Source organism: Mastomys coucha, unplaced genomic scaffold (genome assembly GCF_008632895.1).
Source record: "Mastomys coucha isolate ucsf_1 unplaced genomic scaffold, UCSF_Mcou_1 pScaffold21, whole genome shotgun sequence".
NCBI classification, from domain to species: domain Eukaryota; kingdom Metazoa; phylum Chordata; class Mammalia; order Rodentia; family Muridae; genus Mastomys; species Mastomys coucha.
The window spans coordinates 94,379,946-94,401,142 of NW_022196904.1; the positions used below are offsets into that span (position 1 = coordinate 94,379,946).

Below are 21,197 nucleotides of genomic sequence, written 5' to 3' on the forward strand. Positions count from 1 at the left end.
GCAGGGTTCAGGACAGAGAGCCCTGACAATATCAGCTTAATATCTGTACTTACCTTTGCCTGAAGTCATAGTTGTAAACCAACAGATTCTCTTACTGCTTCTACCACTTCAAGTTTTATTTTTTACAACTGAAGAGTTGTGATGGGCGTGATTGTGGCAGATTTCACCTGTTGGTGCTCATTCCTACCAGCCTTTCTCTGTAATCCCCTCTGTACCACCCAAGCCCAGGATCTGAAAAACACAGCTCTCGAATTTCCTTGTCGGCTCCTTTCCCAGTTAAGTCTGAAGGTGAAGGGAAGGAAAATTTCTCCCTCCTTTACTCTCTACGTGTCTAGCCACATCAGCAGTGGTTCCTACGGAACAGAAGTAGGGATGGATCCAGAAGCATTGGCAATACAAAGCAATCTAGATGTGTCAGCCCCAGGTTCTGCGATCTTTGGACAGTACCTCTGCTCTGGTTTGCTCCTCTAAACCACAATTGGCAGTTAGCTTCCTAGTGTTTGGATGATGCTGTTCTCCCCCACAGCCATCTCCAAACCTCAACTTTGTAACAACTTCTTTTGCTTATCTACTAAATTCTCATTTACTTGGAATGTCCAGAGTGGTTTCTGCAGTCACACTATACAATGATTGGTGCAACACATGCATGCAGGGCCTCTCTCTCTCTCTCTCTCTCTCTCTCTCTCTCTCTCTCTCTCTCTCTCTCTCTCTCTCTCTCTCTCTCTCTCTCTCTCTCTCTCTCTCTCTCTTTCACACACACACACACACACACACACACATAGCTCAGAAAGTGTTAATGTGGTGGTACATGCCTATAATCCCAGCCCTTGGAAGGTAGAAACAGGAGAAAAGGGAGTTTAAGGTAACTCTCAACTACAAAGAGAGTTTAAGGTCAGTCTGGCCTATATAAGAACCTATCTCCAAAAACCAAACAACACAAAACAACTCAGAGAAACTAAGTTTCTCAACAGAGACCTAAGAGGGTTAGCTGGGGGTTTGAAGTCAGATATCTGACATTCCCTTTCTCTGACCTCTAGCTGGATGTTTTATTTCCTTCTCTATTTATATCTAGATAACAATGACAGGGAGGCAGAGAAATGAGAGCAGTTCACATGATCAATCCTGGGTGGAGAAAATGACTTCCAGGGGATAGAAGACAGTAAGGAAGTAGGAGAGGAGAAGCGAGGGTGGGAAAGGGGTGTGCGTGGACGCAGGATGGAGGCTGGGCTCATACATGGGATGCTGGACTTGAAGAGATGTCTTCATTGCTGAAACAGTTGTGAGTGGTGAAGGTGGCTGAAGTGAGGGAAATATCGGTGTACAAAATTTTTTTTGCCACTGAGAGGGCATAGTCAGGAGGGTGGCAGACGGTGGCCGTAAGAATGGTAGAGAGGGGCTGGAGACGTGGCTCAGGGGTTAAAGGTGCTCGCTCCGCAAGTGTGAGACCCTGATTTGGTATCACCAGAAACCCGTGTAAATGCTGAGGCCAGGTAGACTGAGCAGCCTCCCGTGATTCTGGCCCCCAGAGAGCTGGCAAGAATAGCAAAACTGGTGAGTGGTAGCACTGAGCGCTGGGTTGGACTGAGAGAGCCTGCCTCTCTTGTAAGCAGGAAGAGTGATCCAGGATGAATCCTGGCATTGATCTTAGGCCTCCACATGGATACCCACCCAACATGTACATGTAGCTACATACATGTCCACACATTCAAAACTATGCATGCTAGGCAGGCTTTCTACCACTGAGTTGTAACCCCAACCCTCCTTTTATTTTTCACTTTGAAAGAAAGGTCTTGCTATGTTACCCAGACTGGCCTCGAATTCATTCTGTAGCCCAGGAGGCAATCGTTGGCTTGGCAACCCTCCGGCCACCCAATCTCTCCAGTGAGTGGATCACAGCACAGGCCTGTGCCAAGCACAGCACTATAGCCATTTTAAAGACGTGGGTCACAGAGAGTAGGACATAGATATTCTGAATAAAATCTCCAGTTGTGGGCTAGAGAGATGGCTCAGCAATTAAAAATACTAGCTTCTCTTCCAGTGCATCCAGGATCAATTCTCAGCACCCATGTAGCAGCCAACAGCTGTCTAGTAATTCCAGTCCCGGGGGATCAGTCCCTCTTCTGTCCACCACCAGCACCAGTCATGCACATGGTAAACCAACAAACATACACACAGGCCAAACACTCAGACTCATATAATTAAATTAAAAGGCAAAACAGACAAACAAACAAACAAACACCCCCACGCCCCTCACCCCTCCAGCTAGAGTTTCAGGCTTTTTTTTTTTTTAATTTTTAATTTTAAGCCCTGAAACAAACCAACCCCCAATCTCAGCTGGTTTTGGAAGGGAAGGGGAATCTCAGCTGAGATCCACTGGTTAGAACTCTCTGACCCGGTGGGTGTAAGTCTGAGGCCTAACCCTTTCCGTTGGTTTCTGAGCAGAAAAGAGCCAGGCATTATTATTCCTTCTGTGCAGGAGACATCCGCTGACCTCTAGGGTACAAACACCATGGAGGGTAAAGGGGAGTCAGACCACCCCTGCTGGCAGACGGCATGTGGCTCCAGCAGAGCCCTCCCACCCTCAGAGGCTGGTTCTGTCCATGCATCCCAGTGTCCAGCTCTCAGTCACTCCTATCTTCAGCTTTGTCTTCATTCCACTTGTGCTTAATTAACTCACAGCAGTAAAATCTTGACTGCCCACTTCTGCCAGAACCACACAGAACTACAATTGGAGCCATCCACCCACCCGCCCATAGAAGACATTCCATACCAACTCCAAGCCAATTCACTTCTAAGAGTATAGGCTCCCTAAGCCCTATGGCTCCTGATACCTAAGGGCCAGTTGTGGACAGTTTGCAGGTTAGGTTAGAGTCTTAGCTCCCTTACATGCTGTTCCTATTCTGGTCCTTTTTCTCATATGTGTAGATAGACTGGAATAAATCGTGTTCTGGGCTGGGAACATGATCGGTAGTTGGTAGAGTGCTTGTTTAGCATTCACAAGTACTGGATTTAATCTCCAACGTGGCAAAACCTAGGCATGGTGGCTGTTATGGTTTGTATATGCTCAGCCCAGGGTGTGGCACGATTAGAAGGTGCAGCCCTGTTAGAGTAGGTGTGTCACTGTGGGTGTGGGCTTTAAGACTGGCCTAGAAGCCAGTGTTCTACTAGCAGCCTTCAGATGAATATGTACAACTCTTAGCTCCTCCTGGACCATACCTACCTGGAATCTGCCATGTTCTCGCCTTGATGATACTGGACTGAACCTCTGAACCTGTAGGCCAGCCCCAAATATATATATTGTCCTTTATACGACTTGCCTTGGTCATGGTGTCTCTTCACAGCAGTAAAACCCTAACTAAGACAGTGGCACATGCTGTAACCCTAGCATTGGAAAGGTCAAGACAGTAGGATTAGAGAAGTTCAAAGACATTCTTGACTACATGGGAGGTTTGAACATGAAGGCAGCATAGGTTACAAGAGATTCTGCCAGAAAAAGAACTGAGGACAAGGAGGAGGAGCAAGAAGAGAAGGAGGATCAGGAGGATCAGAAGAAATAAAAGGAAAAGCAAGCAGTAAAAGGCCGAGGGTTTGGATTCAACAGTCATCTATGCAGGCCTCTCTCTGTTTCACACAGCCTCTTTTGAGCTTGGGACTCTCAAAAGAGTAGCTGCTTCATTGGGAGAGATGGCTCAGCTTTTAAGAGCTTACACTGCTCCTCACTAGGATCCACATTTGATCCCTAGCACTCATCTAGCTCATCACTGCCTGTAACTCCAGCTTCAGGGAATCCAACTCCTCCTACCTCTGCGGGCACCTGCACTCACATGCACATACCCATACATGTTCATATTCTTTTTAAAAAAATGAAGAAATTTGCTTCATAACCAACACCCCATGATTCATGTGAAGAAACCATCTGGTTTTATTAAGATGAAAATGGAGAGGTGGGCTGGGCTAGTTCTCATCAGGGCTTTTCATTGACTGCAGCCAAGGATGCTGTTCACTTTCTGGGGCTGAGGCAGACTCTTGGCTGCATTCAGTTTGTCTATACTGCTATAGCAGTACAAATTGGGCCCGTGGATAAGGTACAAGCTGGAACCATTGGAAGAACATGTGTGGGGGCCAAGGGACTTGTCCAAACACAGGGCCCCATCAACTTTCTCATGGGGCCAGGAAAGCTCTGTCCATGTTGCTTGGGCTCCTGACTTCAGGTCCAGCCACCAAAGCCGCCGTCCTGGGAAGAGGACAACAAACTTTACATAGTTTCTATATCATGCAGATCTTGAATTAGCTCTTCTCATGCCCTCCTGGTCATCTATACCATGAAAAGTTAAAAGAACAAGACACCCCTTAGTACCCAAAGGCACCTCACCTGATGTGACATAGAGCCTGGAAGAACCAGGGCAGGAAAAGGCTGCGTCTATGGTCTCAAGGCTGATCCCAGCAGGGCTCCCAAGTTCCTTCTCCAGCCGCTTTGGATAACCACTCACTAGGTTATTGCCTCCCTTCGTCAGATAGACATACACTTGAGTGCCCTAGGGAACAAAAGAGAGTAATCAACATAGACCTGTATAGCCTTGTCCCTACTTCCATCTTAAGCCTTTCTCCCAGTACACACCTGAATCAGATAGACTTTATCATCCCAGGAAAAGGCAGCATCTACTGTTGAAGGACCCTGAGGCCAGTGATGAGCAATGGGCCAGCTATGCCATCCATCACGGCTGGAGTCCAGACGCCAGTAGTGGGAGCCTGTGGGATATCAGAGGTCATGCCAGTGCTGGTGGCTTTCGTAGGTTTGAGTCATGAGAGGGATAGAATGCATTCAGGGACCAAGAAGGAAGAGAAAGAGTGAGAGGAGAGCCATTGGTGCTGGAGCCAGCAGGGGCCTGATAGAGAGGGGGATACATGCAGAACTGCAGACCAGGCTTCTGCAACTGTGGTGCTATATATGAGTAAGGCACATGCACATGTGTATGGAGGAGGACACATAGTCATGTATGTGTGCAGAGGACACAGGAGGATGTCAGCTGTCCTGTTCTATCATCCTCTGCCCCATTCTTTTCAAAACCAGATCTCTCACTGACTCTAGAGCTAGGCTGGCAGCCAGCTAGCCCCAACAATCCTGCTGTCTCTGTTCCCCACCAGTGATGTGGTTACAGGTGTGTATCCTGGTTTACCTGTTTTTTTTACATGGATCCTAGAGAATCCAAATTCAGTTCCTCACACTTGAGCAGCTAGCATGCTAACTCACTGAGCCATCTCTTCAATCTCTTTTATTATGATAATAACTTACTGAAAGAATTAATACTCTGAGCTGGAGAGATGGCTCAGCAGTTAAGAGCACTGACTGCTCTCCCAGAGATCCTGAGTTCAAGTCCCAACAACCACATGGCAGCTCACAACCATCTGTAATGGGATTAGATGCCCTCTTCTGGTGTGTCTGAAGACAGCTACAGTGACTCATATACTTAAAATAAATAAATAAATCTAAAAAAAAAATTAAGACTCCCATTTCCCTCCCTTTCCTTCATTGTTCTGTAACTATACTTGTGTTTCTAGCCTCCATTGAAATTGTTCCTATCAAGGTGAACACTATCCTCCAAATCTAATGGTTAGTTTCTACCTCCAGGCTCTCAGTAGCATTCAATCTCTCGCTTCTCCTTTTTCCTTTGAGACACGGTCTCAGATCTCATGTATGCTATAGAGCGGTGGGTGGCCTTCATGAACTTCTGATCACTGTGCCTTCACCTGCTATGGCCAGTTTATATGGTGCTAGGGGTCTAGTCCAGATCTTTGTGCATGATAAGCAATCTCTACCAGCTGAGTGACAACCCTAACTATTCCTTCCTCATTAAACTTTCAATAAAAAATCTTGGCCCGTATGATCCTAGACATCCAATGCACTACATATCTTTTTGACTATCCTCTTTGGTCTTACATCTAAAGGATCAGAGTCCCTATTTTGTCCTCTTTTCTTCTCTAAATCCCCTTAACTCCCTTGGTGTTCTCACAAATACGCCGAGGACACCTGTGATCTCTTTGTCTCAGACTGACCTCTCCTTTGAACTTTAGGCTCAAGTTCAATTGTCTTTCTGACATATTCATTAGGTCCTAGCCTGCTACCCCAAACCTAGCATGTTCCAGTTGGTCTCTGATTCCCCCCCCCTATACACACACATAGACACACACACACACACACACACACACACACACACACACACACTTACTTTGTCTGTGGTTCTCCCCAATGATCCTACACACTTACTATAGATTCATACTCTCCTGACTCTTACATGTTCTTATTATGACATACACTCATAGCATGTATGTTTTGTTGCAGCTGTATGTTTTCACTAAGGTATGAATTCATGCTGACCTACATTCCATGTAGTTGTATACTTTTCAACAGAACTTGTTAATCACACCATGTCATATTTGCTCAGTAATTAGGAACTAAAAAGGTATTTCTAATTTTCTGTACCCTTGCCATTTAGGCCACTTTTGTTGCATATATCTCAGGTTGAATGTGATGTGGTTGTTCTCTCCCCATTTTGGAGATGGCCTCAGTGTAGAGAGTGCTGGTCACCTCCAGCCTGAGGAGTTATGTGTCCCCAGATATCAGGAGATGGCTTTTACCATCCGATTGCAAAGGTCAAGGTTGGGTCTCTTCCTTGGACTCTCTTTGAAGCTATATTATAAGGTTCTAGAGTACTCAGGGTTTCTCTTCTGTTTCTTAGCAGTGAGGACATCTCATCCCCAAGTGACACTGAGTCCAGAGGCCTGGACATAAAAACTAAGTACCTTGGAAAAATGGGGTTCCTGAAATAAATTAAGGGGAGCCAATGTACTAAAAAATGCAGGTGTGTGAGAAAATGACACAAGGACACCCAGAGACACAGGGAGATCCAGAAGCAAGCAAGAGCTAGGAGTCTCAGCGAGATGTGCAAGAACAAGGGATGCAAGAAGACATGGACAAACAGAGCTCCGGAGAGCAAGTGACAGTCAGAGGACCCAGGAGAACAAGAGAAACATGAGAAATTACTGTGTGTAGAGGGGTCCCACAGAACACACAGACAGGGGCGTAGATGACACTGAGAAGCAGACAAGTAGAAAACATGGAAGGAAGGCCTGGACAGTGAGAGATAAGGTTGGACTTTGCATCTGAGGAGATGAGGGATAGTAAGTGGAGGAGAGGTACAAAGGGGCAAACGATAGGTGGTGATGGAAGTAGAGAGGCTATGGCCGAGAGGACAGGCACAAGAGAAAGAGGCAGGAGGGTAGACATGGGAATCTGTGGGCAGCCTCTCACCAGTGAAGGCATAGGTGGCACCGTAATGGTCAGACAGCAGTGCAGACAGGCCAGGATCTGGGCTACAACGTAAATGCATAGGATGGGTGCTATTCCCATGAGCAGTTCCATTTCTGGGTCTAGCATGGCCTGGAAGAGAAACAGGTAATGGGAACATGAACACACACACACACACACACACACACACACACGCAGGGGGAGCTGGAGTCAGAGTAGGGTCTAAAAATGAAGAGCTGCTACCATTAGGAGGAATGAGGGTTCGTCTGCCTGAGGGTAATGGGAAGAATCACACCTCAGATGCTGGAGCACAGAACTAAGGTGAGAGATGAGCACACGAGGCCAGCAAGCTCAGACAGCACAAATAAATTCTAGTAGGCCCCAGGGGCTGGGGCTTTCTTACCTCTGCCAGGGCAGGATATGAAGTAGTCACGGGCATCCAGAGGGTATCTGGGAGGCACCTCTCCTGTGACAGGGTTGAATCGCAGGAACTTGTTACCCTGGAAGCAGTAGTAGCGTTCAAGCCACCTCAAGGCTGCAGTGCAATTCCCAACAGCTGGCCAGGAACGTTCCTTTTGGGTTCTTGTGGTAAAGTCCCAGAACCACTTGCGGTTACCTATGGCCAAGAAATCAAAACTCCTTCAGTGAAGCTGGGCGATGCACACCTTGGGCTTGCACTGGGGCCCAGGAATAGGTCAGTACAATGGATGGCTACATGCAGCAAACAAGCATAGCAGGAGGCAGTTGAATAAATGGATCACATACCAAAGCCTGCAGCAAGGTGCAGTGACCAACCCAGTGACAGGAAGAGTTCGGGAAAGTCAGAGAAAGAGGAAACAAACTGAAATCTGAGGTAGGCATTATGCGGCAGAGAAGAAAGGATGTCGAAGACAAATTTGGTACACAGGGAATAGTGTGGAGTTTCTGGAGCCAGGGTCAGGGATATTCAAAGGTCAATAGGGATTTGGTCTTGGTGAGACCATAAGGCCAAGGGACACAAGGACATGAGAAATAAAGGAGAATGTGAGCCAGGACCCTTCATTAGAACGACTTCTACTTCTTAGTCTACTTGACCTCTAGCCTGTAACGGATGGTTCTATTTTCTTTCCTTATAAAGCCAACAGTGGCTCTTCGGCCATCACCATGAGCACCATGACTCCATCTCTGTGCTTGGCTTCCTGTGTGGACACACCTTGGAAGAAGAGGACGCCTTCACTCGGGCATTCTCCACGGTGGCATTCCACAGCTGCGTCCGGTGGGTATGGGATTCCAGGAAACTCTTCTTGGAACAACTTTGGATACCCATTTTCCTTCTTTTCAGGAGGGTACACCCAGACTTTGTCTTCCTGCATCCAAAAAACACTGTCATGGAAAATGTTCACGTCCAGATGCATTGCATGCACATGCACTTTTGCTCTATCATGCTTACACAGTATCCTTACAGCATTATGCATTTCCAGTCTGCAGGTGGGGTGCAACATGTTGCCCCATTGTACAATACATACTCTCAGCAAACCAAGCCACCTTACTAAGAATGCACCATACACCAGACACGCCCGTGGCACACTTAATTACAGCTCTCTTAGTTTTGGCAAGCACATCCACATGTAGTTAGTCTCTAATCACTCACCCATTCATATATTCATTTGCCCATTTATTTATGGATTCTTTCAAGAAACATGTGCTGAATGACTAGTACAGGCTGAGCACTATGAGAGGCACTGAGCATCCAGGGATAACAAGATCCCTTGAAATCAACTAACTACATCCCCAGCCGTTCAGCCACCAAGATGAAAAGTATATCAAAAGGACATTGAGAATATGGGGGGAATGTCTAATTATGCCTGGGAAAGCCCCAGAAAGTTTCAGAGGAGAGAGAAAGTATATGACCAAAGAGTTGAAAATGAGCGATAATTTTCCAAAGGATGGCAGCAGAGGGGACTGTAACATGTACAAAGTATTCAGATGATGTTGGGTAAACTTATGCAACTGGTACACAGTGAACATGGAGGAAAACAGCAAGGCTAGCTCCCTCAGGCCTATGTACACCTGGCACATGGTACCCAGGTACATGATAGTACCTTTACTGAATCGGGAAACAGAAAAAAGGTTGCTTTGTAAGAAAGATGCTAAATTTATTCAGGAGGATGCTGCATTTGAGGTTACCAGGGGTAGACCTCATTCACAGGTATTTTCAACAGAAAAGTGAAAAGTGATTTCCAAAGCTCAGGAGAATGATCCAGATGTGGTATGTAGAGCACAAAGCCCTCAAAGCCATGGCAGTGGCTGAAATCACCTAGGGCAGGTTCACAAACAGTCTGAGAGTGGATCCCCAAACAACAGACTTTTGGGACTGGTTGTGCTAGCCAACTTTGTCAGCCTCACACAAGCTAGATTCACAGCAAAGGAGGGAACCTCAACTGAGAAAATGCCTCCATAAGTTCTGGCTGTAGGCAAGCCTGTAAGGCATTTTCTTAATTGATGGTAGAGGGCACAGCCCATTGTGGGTAGTGCTATCCCTAGGCTGGTGGTCCTAGGTTCTTTAAGAAAACAGTCTGAGCAAGCCATGGGGAACAAGCCAGTAAGCAACATCCCTCCATGATTCTGCATCAGCTCCCGACTCCAGGTTCCTGCCCTGTTTGAGTTCTTGTCCTCACTTCCATTGATGAACAGTTACATGGAAATGTAAGCCAAATAAACCCTTTCTTCCCTAAGTTGCTTTGGTCATGGCGTTTCATCACAGCAAAAGAAACCCTGACACGTATACTCGTTAAGAAGAGGGCATGAAAAGAGGCAGGAGAGGAAATGAAGCTGTTAGTTAGGGACATCCCAACTAGACACACTCTCTGGCAAGTTAGAAGTTTTCTCTTCCTAATGAGCAGTTTGGACCAGGACCTGAGTCAGGTGCCATTGTATTGGAAAAAACTTGCCCCACATATAAACAAGATTAGATGCAGGATCATAGAAGCCAAGGAAAGAAATTGCGATAGTTAGGAATAGTAAGGCCACCTAGAACTAGATTAGGAATGAAAGACAGCTACTGGATATTGGCTTTTCCTGCCAACAGGTGCACATTCATTCCAGCCCCTGTCTCTCTGTTTCTGTCTCTGTCTGTCTCTGTCTCTGTCTGTCTCTGTCTCTGTCTCTGTCTCTGTCTCTGTCTCTGTCTCTCTCTCTGTCTCTCTCTCTCTCTCTCTCTCTCTCTCTCTCACACACACACACACACACACACACATACACACACACACACGTTGTGGGTGGGAAGACTGCTTTTTCAGGAGAGTAAGGCACAGAGGAAGGAAACTTTGTACCTATCAGCAAGGATTCAATCATAGCTTGAATGTGTCCTTCCAGGTTATATGTAGGAAAGTTTGTTCCCATGCAACAGCGCTGGGAAGCAGAGCCTAATAAGACCTTGTTAGTTCACCAGAGACCTGCCTCACAAATGGCTTATTATTGGTTCAATATGATAGTGGGAGTAGGTTAGCTATCATAAGAGTGGGTCACTAAAAAGGCAGGTTTGGACCCTTCTTGCTGTCTCCTGCTTTCTTTCCCTTGCCTTGGTACCATCTTTCTATAGGCATGAATTCATGAACGCAGCATGAATTCTCCTGCCAGATACCAGCACTCTGCTCCTGGGCTCCCCAAATTCCAGAACCACGAGCCAAATAAAATAGTACTCATTGAAATTATCTGATATCAGATATTCTGTTGTGGCAGCAGAAAATGGATGGTGTCAGGCTCTGTGCCAAGGACACTCGAGAGAGGGACTCCCATTCCAGCCCTTTCCAGCCCAGCTCTTCTCTTGACCCAGCAGTACCTTGATCAGGAAGACACTGTCAGGACCACGGAATGCAGCATCCACTGAGGTGATGGGATTCTTCCACCTCTCTGAGATTAACTCCCGGGCCCCTGAGTGACCCCTCCACACAAACTCCCCTGAAAAACCAACACACTCTGAGTGGTCCAGAACAAACCCTCGACAAAGTTAGACAGTTTCAAAGAAGCTGTTACTGAAACCCTCATAAAATCCCTGAGCCCTCCTACAGGTAAAGAGCCCTCTGAAGGGATTGTTCTTAGAGGCCAACTAGTCCAACCTTAGCCTCTTTTGTTTGTTTGCTTTTTAGACAGAGTCATCTATGTAGCCTGCGTTGGTCTTGAACTACTATTCTCTACCTCAGGTTTCCCAGTGCTGGATTACTAGCATTTACCAACATGCACAGCTCCCCTACCTTTAAAGAACAGCATGGTCCCATTGTGATCCATGGTGGTAGCATCAAAACTCCAGGTATCCGAGCAGTGTTCTGGGTTAGAAAAGTATCAGTGAGATGTTAAAATGCAGAGACAGTAGAAGACTGAAAAAGACTCAGGGAATTAGGGTCTCACCGGGTACATCTGAGTCTGGCTTGGTCCCATTTTCAACTTCGGCAACTCTCCCATGGGCACTAGAGAAAACACAGATAGAAATCCGGGTCCGTTGGGTCTTACTTAGCTTGTGACCTAGAAGCTGGCCCCATCACCCACAAACCCAGACCACAATCCTCCATCCCTAATTCCAGTTCTACTCACGTAGGAAGAGGGTTGGCAACAGCCAGGGACCAGCACAGGCCGAGCAACACCAGTATGTTTAGTGCCACTACTGTCCTAGCCATGTTGAGCTGCAAAGGCCACACGGGACAGCACTGGGCAGGAGGGTGCACTTATATAGAGCTGGTAACAGCGCCACCCCCACTTCCCACCCTATTGAGAAAGATTTGTCTTCCATGACTATGCCAATATTGGCAGATGACATCACAGCAAATAAGGTCAAAGTCTACAAGAAAACCTGAACCTAAGACTATCTTCCTGGCAGTAACCCCCTACCCCCTTTCAGCAAATTTCCAGCTGTGACCAGCCCATGTCCAGTGAGTCTTTCTCGAATACTGACAAGAGGTGGTGGTGCTCATAAATCAGAATAGGATGAATGGTTACCTTCTGAGGTCATTCACCTCTACAGTGAGAGAAGGGAGGACGAGGGGGGAATGAAGTTACCAATGTCAGATCCAACTCAACTAAAGCCTATGGGCTTAGTTAGACAGACGGCCACTTATATACACCTTATAATGCCTGCACACACAAATGAACATCCGCAGACACATTCAAGAGAACTTTTTCCAAGCATCAGGCATGAAGGCCTTTTCTGGAGAATATGCCCAAACCTTTTCAGCTTTATCTCTGGACTACTGCTTTGGAGATATTGTCTCACTATTGCCATATAATACGAACCCTGTCCCAAACTCAACCCCTGCCAGGAAAAAAGTTGCAAAAGGTGTCTGAGGGAAGGCCTGACAGTAACAGGGCCCAAAGAGGAGGTGTCTCTTTCCCATAGTCTCTCTTGATAGTTCCGACTATTCGATAGGAGAGAAATGCTTTATTTACCCATCATAGGACATCCTGAACTGTAACTAGGATGGGACTATTTACAACCGATTTCTACCTCAGTGTTCCCTTCTCCATACACACTTTCCTGACCAGCTTTTCCCACTTTTTAGCCTCTCCTTTCCTTACGTCACCCTACCAAAAGCTGAACTATTTTCCCAGCTACTTATCTGGCTGCTTTTGTTAGTTTTGTGTCTTAAGCAATCCTGGGTTTTCCACATGTTGGCAAGTGCTCTACCATCCCCGGCCCTGTTCTTGTTTTATTTTCATTTTGCTGACTTGTTTATCCTCTTATCATTAAATTTCTGAGAAAATTTCCCTCCTCTGTCTTAAGTGGACATTATTAATGGGGATATTTCATGACAGGTGCATACTGAACTCTAGGGGTCACATTTGCTTGCCACTGCCCCTTATCTGGTGGTCCTGTTTCTCTCCTCAGTGTTTCAGTCCCACATCCTGCTCCTTCCTGAGATATTACCTGCCATTAGTCATACCTTCTGTTCTCATCACTCCCAAAGCCTGTTTCATTTCCACTCAAGATTTGCTGCCAGCTCTTTAAAGATTTGTAGGTAGTCCCCACTATATGTTAGCCGAGTCTCTCCCAGGCGTCTGTTCCTTAGCGACTCTCTTAGGTGGACTTACGGTCCTCACACCTCTTTACACCACCTGAACCAGAGATAACCTTTTCCTTTATGAGGTGCTGAGATCAACTGTGTGCCAAGCTCATGTTGAGCACATGCTCTGTTACCGAGCTGCTCTTTTCAACCCAGATCACTTTTACAGTCTACAAAAACCTCCCAATAGAAAACCAGAGCTCTGGGATTCTGCTGAATCCTGTAGAGGTTGGGTCTATTGCTATGTATTGTAATGCTAAATTCTGTGTGGGAAGGTCTACTCCCTAGGCGTGAATTGTCTTGTATACCAACCAGCCTTTATTGTGCAAACCTTGTTCCTTAATTAAAAACCTTTGGTTAAATAAAAATGGTACAGTCAATTACTGGAAGGATTAGAGGTAGGAGGATTTTGAGTTACCTGGTTGGGGGTTACAGGGTGTGAGGGAGAAGCAGGAGGAGAGAGGAAGGAAGATGGCCCATGAGCACATGAGGTACACTACTGGAGAAGTAGCCAGGCCAACAGTTAGAAAAATATATATTAGGAGTTATTCCCAGTAATTTTCAAAGCCAAATTAAATAACCATACTGAATCTCATTCATTTGTAAGCTAGACAGGGATAAATTAAAATTGATTCAAATACAATGTGCTGTTAGTGTCAGTCCTTTCTCGTGGGTCAGTGGGCAAAGCTAGATTCCCGAAGGACAAAGAACACTGAGGCTGGACACCCACACTCGTTCACCACAAGGCATCTCTGGCTGGATCTGCACTCGTAGCTGATGCTAAGTAGAGGCTCTAGCCTCTAATACTCTAATATAGGACCTTTCTGGCATCCATTACTAACTTGTAAGCCAGTGTCCCTCTGCCTAGCAGAGACTTCTAAAGAGAAACAGCACATGGGCTTGAGAGATGTCTCAGTGGTTAAGAGTACACACTGCTCTTCCAGAGGTCCTGATTACAACTCCCAACACTCACAACTGTCTGATGCTGTCTTCTGGTGTGCAGATATACATGCAGACAAAGTACCACATATACATAAATAAAAAAGTTTAAAAGAAATAAAATGGGGGCTGGAAAGATGGCTAAGAGGTTAAGAGCACTGACTGCTCTTCCAGAAGTCCTGAGTTCAATTCCCAGCAACCACATGGTGGCTCACAACCATCTGTAAAGGGATGTGATGCCCTCTTCTGGTGTGTCTGGAGACAGCTACAGTGTACTCATAGACATAAAATAAATAAATAAACTTTTTTTTTTTTTGGTTTTTCGAGACAGGGCTTCTCTGTATAGCCCTGGCTGTCCTGGAACTCACTCTGTAGACCAGGCTGACCTCAAACTCAGAAATCCGCCTGCCTCTGCCTCCCAAGTGCTGGGATTATAGGTGTGCGCCTCCACGCCTGGCTATAAATAAACCTTTTTTGTTGATTTGAGGGTCATTGAAGTACAGCCTTATTACAATGAAATCCAATGTCTAAAAATTGTTCTTATTTTGGGTTGTACTACAGAAAGAGTCAAGATTTTAAACTCTACTAAATACAAAACAAACAAACAAAATGACTTTATATATTTATGTTCATTTAAGAAAATACTAGTAGTGATGTATTATTTTGAAATATACAGTTAATATGTTTGGAGTTATTTGAAATTTATACTGAGAAAAACATGTATTTTCAGTAGTGCTGTAGAGAAGCACCTACATAACACTGTTAAATTGATTGTTGTTTTATATCAAACAACTTTTATAATACTCATTTTTATTGTTATAATATTTTATTAATTATAAGGAATATCTAAATGTTAATAAATTCAGACAAATTGAAATCATGTAACTTTTCTCATAATGCAATAAAAGTTAAAAAAAAACCTTTTAAAAAATAAATAAAATAAACACATACACACACACAGAGGTAGGGGAGAGAGAGAGAGAAATACACAAGATGCTTGTTTTATAGCTTGGCCCCTTCCCACACATCTCTGGTCCCATTTGTTCCATTCCTAGGCCCATCACCTATCTCAGAATAGTGTTTATAGCCCTAGTTTTATACTGTTGTTTCCTAACTTGTCTACCATTCATTTGTCTGGTGGTTTAAAGTCATTACCAGAACTTCCGTGGACTTTCCCCTCCCCCCCAGCCCCCCCTCTGCCCCACACAGTGTTTCACAAACAGGCAAACGAAGTCCAACTTCTAGGCAAAAACTGTGAATTAGAGAAATTGCATCCTTCTGGGAACTCTGGGCTGTGAATTTGCTGGCAACTTTGGTGCTGGTCACAGGTCATAAGTCACAAGGTAACTCTTCTCAAGCATTCAACACAGCACTGACCTTGATTTTAGGCCTCTGCTTGTCCTGATCCTGTCTGGACCAAGAAGCTTGTTCATAGCTATGCACAGGCGCCCCCTGGAGACTACAGAGCACTCACACCATTTCATCACAGGCCAGAGGCAGGGAATATTTCCCTCCTGCAAACTGGCTTTCCAGAGTTCCCCACGCACTCCTCGTAACCCCTACCACTGTAGGCTCAGGAGCACATCGTCCTCTGCTCCTTTCCTGTCCTCTGTAAACCTCCACTAACCAGAGAGGGTATAGAGACCTCAGTCCAGCTTTATTTCCAAAGAAATTCAAGCTCTGAAAAAATACGATCCTTTCCTTTTCAATTCTCAAAAACAGCAGCTTTCTGACTTCCCCCAGGAAAAGACTGAACACAGGCCAGCAAAAGCCTTAATGGCTAGGACATCCTCTGGCATTGCAAGGCTCTATATTTAACCTGAACATTGGCCTCACTATTCCTTGGGATAGCTAGGTCTAACCTGCCCTAACACTAGTCTGATTTCATTCATTCCTCCTGGGACTACTGAGTACTGGGTGTACTGGGCCTCATGATTTCGCTGCATACTTCAAAGCAGAGACTGGATTCTCCCTCTCCAGGGATTTGAAAGCTCAGCAATAAAGCTTCAGGAAGCTAGAAAGAACTCACTGGCCCCAACTGACCCCTCCAACAAAACATTTTCTCTTTTAAAAATTTATTTTCTAAATAGTATGTTAATTTTTATATTGGTTTTTTTAAAATTTATGTATGTATACCTGCTTGCTTGCATGTATACCATGCGCATACAGGTGCCTGAGGAGGCCAGAGGGGGGTGCTAGAACCCTGGAATTGTAGTTATAGACAGTTTTAAGCCTGCTGATATGGGTGCTGGGAACTAGACTTGTCTTTGGAAAAATATCTCTCCTGCTCCTAAACATCCCATTCTTATCTCCCTATTAGTAGAAAATAGTTTATTCAACAGGTGTCTGTTGTTGTACTAAGTATGAATTCAAATTCCATTTAATCAAATATATGTTATTTTGATCCTGTGGTTTGATATTTGTCCTCTCCAAATTCATGTACTGGAAATTTATTTCCCAATAAGTCAGAGGTGGGAGGTGGGGCCGATAGGGAAGTTTTTAGGACAATGCAGCTATAAAAAGACCATGGAGAAACAGGTTCTCTCTCCTGTCATGTCCCTCCTCACAAGGCACCAAAACACCAGCACCTTGATCTTGGACTTTTCATCCTCCAAACCTGCAAGAAATACACTTCGTTTCTTTTAGAATCATCCACCTCAGGTCCAAACCTGTAAGAAATACACTTCTTTTCTTTTAAAATCATCCACCTCGGGTGTTTTGTTTTAGCTGCACAAATAGATGAGGTAGAACTGTTTGTCCTTTTTATAATTAAGGAAACCAACATTAGTTATCTTAGCCAAATCACATTGTTAGCAGTTGATGGAGTCCTGGTTTAAACTATGGCTTCCTGATTCCAGGCTGTGGTCCTAAGTTTATGAAGGGGCATACTGGTAAATATTTAACATCTGTTCTCTAGGGGGAGAAAACCCTGATTTGCAACATTTGCTGACTTCTGTGGTATAAATTCTATCACAGTTTGTAAAAGTAACTTTTATTGTTGTCCTGGAGGCTTACTGCTGAATAAGCTCACCCTGTCTAGTTCTTTCTGACCTTTGGCTGGCTGGTTCAATTCAGTTGCTCTGGCCTATGCTAACTAATCCAAACTGGCTTCTTTCTGCTTCTGACTGAATTGCTCTGCTTGACCTCAAACTAACTTTAGCAATCTGTTCTAGTCTGCTAGGTCCTTCTCATTCTCTGGCTCATTCTCTCTTCACCTGCAACCTGTCTCTATAAAACTGTGCTGGTGAAACTGCCTCTTCATATACCACAACCAGCTGTGTCTGTATTCCAGCCAGAGATTAAAGGTATGTACTAAGGGCATATCTGGCACATGACTTTAATTCCAGCACTTGAGAAGCAGTGACAGGAGCATCTTTGTGTGTTTGAGGCCAGCCTAGTCTGTATAGGGAGTCGTGGTACCTGGCTACAGTTTAATAATGGCTGGCTTTTAGCAACCTTGTCTCAAAGTCTCTGACAATCAGTTCTCATTAGGCAGAAATGAAGGAGCTGCAAAATCTACTAGTCACCATATTATCTGATTTTGCAGAGAACATTTTTTTGAACTGGAGAATCGAATATGGAGTCTGGCACACACCAGGCAAGCATTATATCATTAAGCTATACAAACCCAGCCCCAGGATAACGGTTTCATCATTTGTTTTTTTTTTCCCTACCACTGTATCTTCAGCACATGGAAAAATGCCTAAAATACTGTTACATAAATATTAAATCCTGTGACTTCTGCTTTGTAATTATACATTAAACTTGTATACTTCTGGCCCTTTAATAGTGCAAGCACCATGTTTTCTCATCTGCCCACTGATAGCTTTCCCACTTCTCCAGCTCCTCTGTAATCAGCCTACCCTATACACCAGTTCTTATTGCCATGGTGACCTCCAAAAGGATACCTGAGGTTGCCTCTTCTTGCTTAAAAGACTTACATATAGCTTTGTCATACACCCCTTCCTCCTTTTTGAGGTAGGCTGGCCTGGAACTTGCTATGTGAACTAGACTCTCAAACTCATAGAGATCCATCTGCCTCTGCCTCCCAAGTGCAAGGATTAAAGTCATGTGCCACCACACCTGGCTCTTTTCCTGTTCTTACAATATCCTCCCTAAAAACAAGGATCCTAATGATGGAAGCTTTTCTTCTATAGCATACTTCACACATCAACATTTTTGTTGTTTTAAGACAGGCTCTAGAGGGCTGGAGAGATGGCTCAGTGGTTAAGAGCACTGACTGCTCTTTCAGAGGTCCTGAGTTCAATTCCCAGCAACCATATAGTGGTTCATGGCCATCTGTAATGAGATCTGATGATGCCTTCTTCTGGTGTGTCTGAAGACAGCTACAGTGTACTCACATAAAATAAATAAATAAATCTTTTTTTTTTTTTTTTCAAGACAGGGTTTCTCTGTGTAGCCCTGGCTGTCCTGGAACTCACTCTGTAGACCAGGCTGGCCTTGAACTCAGAAATCCACCTGCCTCTGCCTCCCAAGTGCTGGGATTAAAGGTGTGCGCCACCACCACTCAGCGAAGACATTTTCTTATCTTTTTTTAAAATTTATTTATTTTTGTATTTATTTATATGTGTATGAGTACACTGTAGCTGTACAGATGGCCGTGAGCTCTGGCCCCGCTCGCTCCGGCGTAATACACTATAGCTGTCTTCAGACGAACCAAAAGAGGACATCAGATCTCATTATGGGTGGTTGTGAGCCACTGTGTGGTTGCTGAGAATTGAACTCAGGACCTTCGGAAGAGCAGTAAGTGCTCTTACTCGCTGAGCCATCTTGCCAGCCCTTAAATAAATCTTATATATATATAAAAAAGACAGGGTCTAGATGTATGGCCTGTTATTCATGGTGTACTAGCTAGTTTTGTGTGTCAGCTTGACACAAGCTGGAGTTACCACAGAGAAAGGAGCCTCCCTTGAGGAAATGCCTCCATGAGATCCAGCTGTGAGGCAGTTTCTCAATTAGTGATCAAGCGGGGAGGGCCTAGCCCCTTGTGGGTGGTGCCATCCCTGGGCTGGTAGAGAGCAAGCTGAAGCAAGCCAGTACTCAGCACTCTTCCACGGCCTCTGCATCAGCTCCTGCCTCCAGGTTCCTGCCCTGTGTGAGTTCCTGTCTTGATTTCCTTTAGTGATCAACAGTAATGTTAAAGTGTAAGCTGAATAAATCCTTTCCTCCCCAGCTTGCTTCTTCTTGGTCATGATGTTTTGTGCAGGAATAGAAACACTGACTAAGACACATGGTGTAGCCTAGACTGGCCTGAAACATACAACAATCTGCCTACCTCAGCCTCACACATGCTGAGAACTCAGGCTTGTAAAGATGAGACTATACATTGTTTTTATCTTTTTGGGACAGAGTCTATGTCCTGGAACTCCCTAGGTAGACCAGGCTGGCCTAAAACTCACAGAGATCCTTCTGCCTCTTGCCTGCTGAGTGCTGAAATTAAAGTATGTGCCACCATGACCAGCTATTGCCCCACGGTTCTTTGTTTGGTTCATTTTTTTTGTTGTTGTGTTTTAGAGGTGCAAATAGTGTATTTAAAAATACGTATCAGCAAAAAGTTTATGGAACTATTCCATGCTAATGGGACACGTAGGTTTCTCTGGAATTTGTTTTGTATTGAAAAGCTATGCTAAGCGTTTGGAGCATACACTCTATTGTATTTATCCAATTTTTTCATAGGCTACATCCCTAGAACTGGAAGGCAACAGATGATTTGAAAGTACCCAGTCTTCCAGAGGAGCTTAGAGCTGTCAGTCCCTTTCTCGTTCCCTCCCACTTCACTCTCTAGTTACCAGTTCATCTCACCCAGCCCTACTGCTTGCGTTTTTCAGTGGTTTGCTGTTATACTTGGACCCAAATTTGGCCTAAATTAAATCCAGCTCAGCTCTCACTCTTTAACCTGCTTCTTTCGCTCTCTCCAACCACCTTCTTTCTGAAGCCACTCTGGCCTCCTCTTTGGTTGTCTCTGACTCCTTTACGTACAATGGCTGCTCCCTTAGCCACTCTGCCTCTTCAGCAGGCTGATTAAGGGGCTCCCCCCTGTTTCCCCTATTTAACACCATTTCTGTCCTTGTACTCTATTTTTCTTCTTCATACTTGAACTCAAGTTGTCATTACACATTTAGTCCTTTGTCACAACATGTCTCCTTTCCCACTGTTGTAACCTCCGAAAGGACAGGTCTGTTTCTGCCTTGTTTTCCCAGGAGCCACTGCTCTTTCTGACCAATTGTTTCAAGTAGCAAGTGTCCAGTAACATATATGGCCATAGAGCAGTGGTCTCACCATGTAAGTCGCAACCCCTTAGGGAAGTCACATATCAGATATTTACATTATGATTCATAACAGCAGGGAAATTACAGCTATGAAGTGGTGCTGAAAAAATTTTTGGTTGGGGAGGTCACTACAAATGGGGAACTGTATTAAAGGGTTTCAGCGTTGGGAAGGTTGGGAACCACTGAACAAGCAGGATTTGAGTTCATGGAGGACTACAAAAATAACTTCCTGATCTATCCTGATGAAGGTTTTGTAGTGATGGCCCATGTATGTGAAGATCATGAGTCATACCAATTGAATCATGACATGAGCGTCACAATCCTAGAATCATTTATACCTATTTGAACCTCAGATCAGAACTAGGTAGGAAATACCCAGGGTGGATGGATCTAGGAGGAACTAAGTGGCTTCTCTTTGAGACACCTCTTGCATGGTTTATGAAGACTGCCTAATCTAGAAACCAGCTCTAGGGTGGGTCCTACTCTCTGGCTGGCACAGGAAGCATTTAGGACTTCCCACCCAAGGAAGGCCACCTTTACTATCCTTTTACTTCCCCCTTTTGCTTTTAGACATTCAAAAAGAGACCGAATAATAGGAACTCGGAGCTTCCACTCTGGACTGCAGCTGGT

At 44.9% G+C, this 21,197-nt stretch overlaps 1 protein-coding gene across 1 annotated transcript; it reads right to left on the reverse strand.

Moving 5' to 3' along the window:
- Positions 1-3,898: 3,898 nt before the first annotated feature.
- Hpx (hemopexin) lies at positions 3,899-11,978 on the reverse strand. The gene is made up of 10 exons (XM_031387734.1): positions 11,876-11,978; positions 11,693-11,751; positions 11,539-11,610; positions 11,127-11,245; positions 8,499-8,652; positions 7,710-7,922; positions 7,310-7,438; positions 4,619-4,749; positions 4,373-4,535; positions 3,899-4,234 (listed from the first exon to the last, which is right to left on the reverse strand). Exons 1-10 carry the CDS (start codon positions 11,956-11,958, stop codon positions 3,975-3,977), a joined length of 1,383 nt encoding a protein of 460 aa, XP_031243594.1. The 5' UTR covers positions 11,959-11,978; the 3' UTR covers positions 3,899-3,974.
- Positions 11,979-21,197: the final 9,219 nt, after the last annotated feature.